Here is a 7222-nt window from a genome sequence, read left to right as displayed (position 1 = left end):
GTAAACATTCGGGGCTTATGCTGCGTTCCAGGCAGGTTTTTGAACACGTAAATCACGACTTCAAACCACGACTCACGACTTTGTAGCGTTCCAGGCCAGTCACGCCAAACTACCTGAGCGCAAGGAATTGTGGTAGCTAGATGTAAACAAACCAGCATGGCGGACCTTACGGGGCTTACAGTATGCCCATATGTAATAATTTCTGTCGCCAAAGGTGCTTACTCCTTGTTTATTTGAGGGAAACGGAACAGAAAAACGGCACATAAGGCAAGATAAGCTGTTATACCTTTTATTTTACTTTATTTGTATATTTGGAAATGTATTTGGTATTAATTTATCCTTGCACTCAATGGACTGAAAACTAGTTAACGCTAGAATAGCTGCTGATAATGCATAACATTTGCGGATAAATAACGTTAGAGCAATACCTTATTTTAATAAACGATTTGGCCCTTCTCTAACGTTAGAGAAACCTTACATCTGAAGGCACATGACCACCAGTTTATGAGCATGACCCAGCAATGTGAATGTGAGAACTAGAAGTTTTTTCTGCTTCAACTGTTCTCTCTGTCAGTCTCTCTCTCTCTCACACACACACACACACACACACAAACATACACAATCACTCACCAATATCCTACACACAGTTCAGTGAAGACCAATAATTCAATATCCTACAGTGAAATGAATGGACTAGCTCCTAAAGGATAATCCCATTATTAAGATTTTGTTATTCATTCATTAAACCTGTTTTAACTTAATTTTCAGAAATGCTATTGCTAAATTTTTCCTGACACAGACTACGATTTTGAAGACTGGCATAGAATGGAAGCTTCTGTTCCATATGGATGAGCAGACATTTTACCGCCATCTCCGGGTCACCCATTCACAGTTTGTCTACCTCATTGAGGTCCTGAGACAGCATGGTCTGAAAGGGGACCAGCATGATGGAGGTGTTAAGATTCCTCTCAAGCAAAAGGTAGTCATTAAGACTGGTTGTTTGAAAATGCTGCCGTTTTAATAGCCTTACCACAATTAAATACACCATATACATTTCTCCCTTTGTGATAATTTGTTGAGTGTCTGGGATAAATTCTCTGTTTACAGGTTGCACTCTTTCTCTGGTACATGGCAAACCAGAATAGCTTTCGAGAAATCTCAGACAAATTCAATTTGTCCCAATCATCTGCACACAGGTAGAAAGTGTAGGTGTTACATTGCTGCTAGAAAACCAATTAACAGACTGATGCTAGAATTGAAGAATAAACAGTTTGAAAATATCCTGATTGATAATGAATTGTGTTATGCTAAAAAAACCCTCATATTTTCAGTGCTATTCTAATCTGTTGTATCCTATTTTACAGATGTGTGGTTGAAGTGCTGAGAACCTTTTGCACTATGGTTCCAACTTTTGTCAGCTGGTTCACCGAGTGTGAAAAGATGTTAACCTCTGCTGCCTTCAGGGCGATGTGTGGCATTGACTGCATCATAGGTACATTATGATAGCTTTTACTCATCCCCAGGGGATAGGGACATTTTAAGTTTTCACAACTGCAAGGTATACACAGCAGACATGGCATTGTAAAGGGTAACAAAACTACAAACATGTCATTACAGTGCACACTGTTACAGATATGCTCAGACACACTACAGGGCACACATAGCAGCACTCGAAGAGGGTGGTGCAAATGTGCATCAAAATCATAACTTATACCGCGTTCATCAACTCGCACTGTCCCTTCCAAATTAATAAAGATATTTAAGATTTAAAAACTGAGAGCATTAATATACACTGTATTATAGGATCAGTCAATAAAAAATTACCACTAGTCAAATTGTATATCTGTCATAAACTGTGCATTGTTATTGTGTATTGCAGGTGCCATAGATGGATGCCACATAAAAATACAGCAGCCACCTGTCAGAGGAGGGGACTACCTGAATAGAAAAGGCTATTATTCTGTAGTCCTCCAGGGTATTGTGGATGGAAAAGGGAGGTTTCGGGACATCTTTGTAGGAGCACCAGGTAATTGTATATTGAATCCTGTAACTGTCATGCACCAATATACCACAAGCACATTCCTTAGAGGCATAGCATACACAGCAATTAACCACTTCTGATATTCAGGCAGGGTACATGACTCCAGGATCCTCAGGAAATCCACCTTCTTCGCGAGATGGGCAGAAAAAATGGGGAGGTGAGTATTTTGTAGCATCTTGGAGAAGACTGATGCTATGTGTATACAAGTATGTAAAATTTTCAGTACCCTCTGTATAGGCTGGATGAGAACATTTAGCTTAAAACCCACAATTGCATTGGTCTGTCCTCCTCCTCTTCTACCAATGTCAGTCTTCTAGAATAAACAAATTATTTTGTTATACAAGTATGTAATTTGCACTACCCCCGTATAGGCTCTGTGCACAGCTGCAGTCTTGACAGAAAGGTCCTAATTACTCCTGAAATTGGTGTATCAGTTTGCCCACCTTTCTATCAAAACTGCTCACAATACAGCCAGAAGCCCACTTTCTTCAAATGTTCTAGCTGCTCTGAAAAAATTTACATTTCTCACCCTGGGAATCTGACTTCTTATCTTAAGGTACATGCTACTCGGCGACAGCGCCTACATTAGTCGCGAATACCCGTTTATTATCACACCAAAGCGGGACAATGGTGCCCTGACCACCCAGGACCAGCAGAGGAACACACAGATCTGCAAAGGACGTGTTGTGGTGGAACAAGCTTTTGGCAGGTAAGTAACCTGGTGTGTGAGCTGACTTTGTGTACTGTAATCTTTTGGCAGGGTCAAATGCAAGTGGAGGAGAATGAGAGATCTGCAAAACACCAGGCTGGATGTGGTGGTCATGCTGATCATGTCAGCCTGCATGCTCCACAACCTCTGCACCGGACCTAGTACAGACATGTGCAAAGACCATCCCACTGGGTGCCCTCGTCATGAGGATGAGAACATTTAAAGAGTTAATTTACAAAAACAGATCTACTTTTTTGCAAGTTGTCTTTTGCTGCACATTCAAGGCAATTGTTCTTAGAATTAAATATTTATTTGTTGTACCAGGTTGATAACTTCAGTTGCTTTATTTCACTATTTTGTTCTTCTTGATGTGTTTTTGTACTTGATGTTATTTACATTTCTCAAATTTTACCCACTGAATACAGTGTATACAGTGTTGCAGTAGTGTGTCTCTGTTAATTGTTCTGGCAGCAATGGATTCAAGAGTAATCACTGTACTAGCAGTGATGTTGTAATGTCTACTTGACCATCACATGGATGATGCTTGGGGCTGTTAAGGCACATGGACATATAGGTATTATTATGGGGCATTGTGCATTTATCAAACAGCAAAATAGACAATAACTGCAAATATATGAAGACAAAACTATATTTATTAATGACAACAATTTAAAATGTTTAAAACACAAGAGGAACAATGCTCCAAAAATATAATCGAATGAACAGAATACATTAACACTACAATAGCCTTTTGTGAGAAAGAGAGGGGAGAGTTTTATCAGTTTAAACATTCAAGCTGAGAGAGTTTATGGCATCGTGAGGGGCGGATGTGCGCGTGTCATTCAGAACACAAGACAAAATTAGAGCGTTCTTTCAAAACAGAACATAGCAAAATAATAGTTTTTACTCGATTGTACTATTTTGGTGATCGTTGGGAGCCGAAATCGAAATCGAAATTCAATTAATTGCACAGCCCTACCCGCTGCACCCAGCACCTCCGGCCTACAGACATTTAGGCCCCCCTCATTATCTCCCACAACTGGGAATTCAATGTCATGCTGCCCTCCTAAAAGTGAATCCATCTGATCAAAAATCTTGAACCGAACTACCCCCCTCCCTGTGCTATTATTATTGTCCTTGACACCTTTGTAGCCATCGACAAGGGTCTGCCATTTGCGGGCCACTTTGCCTGGAGAGAAAACCAGGCCAAATTTGGCAGTCAGCCTACCGGCCATTTCCTCCCACAACTTTTTTTTCGCCCCCTTTCCCCTCCTGATTCTGGTGTTGAGCTCCTGCAGGCTCTGAGGGAGCTCATTGCCATCAGACTCCAGGTTTTCCCTGTGAGTGTCACGGTTCGTAAATTCATTGTTTCCTTCTCGTCTCGTGTTACTGTTGTTATGTGTGTGTGGGTGTGTGTGAGTGGGCATCACCGCTCATCCTGACTGATCAGCGGTCCAGCTGATCTCGTTCATCACTCCAGCTGCAGCTCATTCACGCACCTTTAAAACCTCACCGCACTCTCCTCTCATTGTCAGATCGTTGTTTGATGTCTCCCGTGTGTGATCCTGTTCCTGTCGGCATTCCTGTTCGTGTTCCCGTTCCTGTTTCCTGTTCACCCGGATTACGTCTTCACTTGGATCGTCACGTCTGCATCACTTCACTTCACGGACACCATCGCTGACCATCTAGTCCCTGTGTCACCAGTCTGCCCACTTCATCACCGGACTTTTTTTATCTTCATTCAATAAACAGAGTTTTACTTGCAAACTTGCTTCCATCTGTTTGTAACCATGACAGTGAGAGGAAAATCATTGAAACAATGAGAATGTCTGACTCGATTAAATAATTTTTTATCATTTAGTTAATTAGTTCAGCCACCAAAAAATTAACACTGATGCCTTTGTGTTCAAAGCCTTTCAGATGGAAACTTCTCTTACATTATGGATGCATGTTTTTTATATATATATATAGTTCTATAGTTCCTGTCATACCACAGCATGAGACTGTCTTTTTCCAGAAAAGTAAATCCATGATTTGTTCTTATGAAAACTGACTAACAAGTCTATATCTTTCATTTGATTATGATGCAGTGGAATCCTCTTATAGTGAGCACATCCATACAGGTGAAATTGATCACTATAAATGGTTAGATAAGCAGAATTCAAGCATGTGTATAGAAATGATTCTGACATAAGATCACTACACATGGATGATCACAACAAGCTGGTTCCACTGCATGAACTTATCTATTACGTGCCTCATCAGCTCGATGAGAAACCGGGTGCTCTCCACAGTGAATACGGTCTCCTGCCCTGACTGTGATAGACTGCCGGGGCCTGGGTCTGACTGGGATCCAGTACTGCTGGGGCCTGACTGGAACTCGCCTGACTCTCCCTCCACACACAAGCTTTGTGACTCTAAAAATGGCTGGCTGCCATTGTTCACTCCTTAATCAAGAATGAAATGTATTTGTCTATGTCAAGAACAGCATGCAATTGGATGTAACGGCACAGCTTTTAACTATAACTGGCAACAATATGCTGACAATACAATACAATGGGATCCTCTTATAGCGATTATGTCCACCCGATTTTGTGCCTTTTTAATATAAATGGATGACTACTATAGCCAAATTTAAGTATATATATATAGGAATGATTCTTTCCCAAGCTTTTGGATCACTATAAACAGAGGATCACTTTTAACTGTGAACACTTTAAGCAGTTACCATTGTGATTTCAAGTCCTTGACAAAACATACCAGGTGGAAGTTGTAGAAGTGCCCTTACAGTGTAGCCTTCATCCAAAAAGTATAACCCCTGGGGGGACTGGTGTAGGGGAGTCAAGAGGGGTTGAGTTCTGTCCACATCGAGAAATCCCCGCATCTCCTCATCTAGATACACTGTGTTCGAATGGAAGCTGATTTCAGTACAGCAGATGTACATGAATTGTACTTTTGATGATAAAAGCAAGCATGAGATCAAGCTAGCTAAACATTGTATGCCAATTTCGCTATGCTGAGAAATTGTACGTTACATATTTTATTTTTTTTCATAAGCATGATCAATGCTGTCAAGTTCAGGTTTACGTCACCTTAACATTTCCATGCGGCAATACACTTTCACGACATACTTATTGTTTCAGACACATAACATTGTAATACATAATCGTGTGTGTATTATTATCATTATTATTATATTATTATTAATTTGACTGCAACGTTATATTGTCCTAAAGTGAATTCTCACCGTGTACCGCCTGCAGAAACACTGCATCCGTAGGGGCTGCCATTGTTGTTTTGTATGGTTTCGCGGGCTATGTGGCGTCAGAGCTCGTAACTGGGAGTACATCGATCTAGTACGAGTTCACGGGTGGGAAGTCACGGGTTTGACTGCCGTTCCAGTGCACTTTCACGGGTATAAGGTTGGAAAAACACGGGTTACAGGTTGCCTGGAACGCACCATTAGCCCAAACCTAGGGGGGTCCATGGGCATACTCCCCCGGGGAGATTTTTTTCCCATTTAAGTCAGCTAAATGCACTATTTTTAGACAATACAGTCACTTAACTCAAGTGTTACAACAGCGGATTCACAAACCTGTAACACTTGTCCACGGTTTGTCTGACGTTGCTTCTGAATCTCTCTCCGGCCGGTGAGGTTTACTGTTAGTGTTCCGTATAAAAAACTTTGTTGAGGCAACCGCACAGTTAAAACACGATACATTGGTGAAGCACCAAATGAGCCGGAAGCATAAAATGTGCCGAGACAGATACGTGAATGAAACTTATTCGCCACTTCCAACTCGCAGATAAGAAGTCAACATCCAGTCAGCAGATAAGGCTGAAATTTTAGTAAAATTTAACACAGCGTATTTTATTGCTAAAGAGGAACTACCATTTACCAAATTCAAGAATCAAGTTGAATTATTAAAAAAGAACGGCGTAAAATGTAACCCTACATACAGCAACGACACAGCATGTGCAGTTCATTGGTGCTAGAAGACTCATAAGAAGATTAAGAATGCCACTTATCATTCATGATTGATGGTAACAGATGTTTCAACTAAAGAATTTGAAATAGTGCTGTTTTTTTAATCTTCCATTTAAAAAAATAAATAAATTAGCAAAAATTTCAAACAAACTTCTTTCACGTTGTCAATATGGAGTATTGTTTGTTGAATGTTGAGAAAAAATAATTAATTGAATCCATTTTGGAATAAGGCTGTGACAAAACAAATGTGGAAAAAGTGAAGCGCTGTGAATACTTTCCGGTTGCACTGTATGTAATGCATACACTTTAATTCTAGACTGGAGCTGGCGATGCTGTCCGTGCAAAGGAAAGTCCCCATGGTGGACCAAGTACAATCTCCTTAACATGGTGTGGAAGCAGCACATCAGTATTGACTTTATGAACTTCTTTACTTACAAGATTGATAATATTAGAGAGACAATTATAACTATGAACTTCTTTACTT

General features: G+C 40.4%; 1 protein-coding gene across 1 annotated transcript; it reads left to right on the top strand.

Annotated features, from left to right (window-relative positions):
* Window positions 1-774: 774 nt before the first annotated feature.
* LOC311081838 (putative nuclease HARBI1) lies at window positions 775-3070 on the top strand. The gene is made up of 7 exons (XM_084112541.1): window positions 775-979; window positions 1108-1196; window positions 1365-1492; window positions 1880-2026; window positions 2129-2198; window positions 2598-2750; window positions 2802-3070. Exons 1-7 carry the CDS (start codon window positions 845-847, stop codon window positions 2971-2973), a joined length of 894 nt encoding a protein of 297 aa, XP_083968667.1. The 5' UTR covers window positions 775-844; the 3' UTR covers window positions 2974-3070.
* Window positions 3071-7222: the final 4152 nt, after the last annotated feature.

The sequence above is a fragment of the Abramis brama genome (genome assembly GCF_963993115.1).
Source record: "Abramis brama genome assembly, chromosome: 4".
In the NCBI taxonomy this organism is placed as follows: Eukaryota; Metazoa; Chordata; class Actinopteri; order Cypriniformes; family Leuciscidae; genus Abramis; species Abramis brama.
This window is presented reverse-complemented; position numbering and strand designations above follow the sequence as displayed.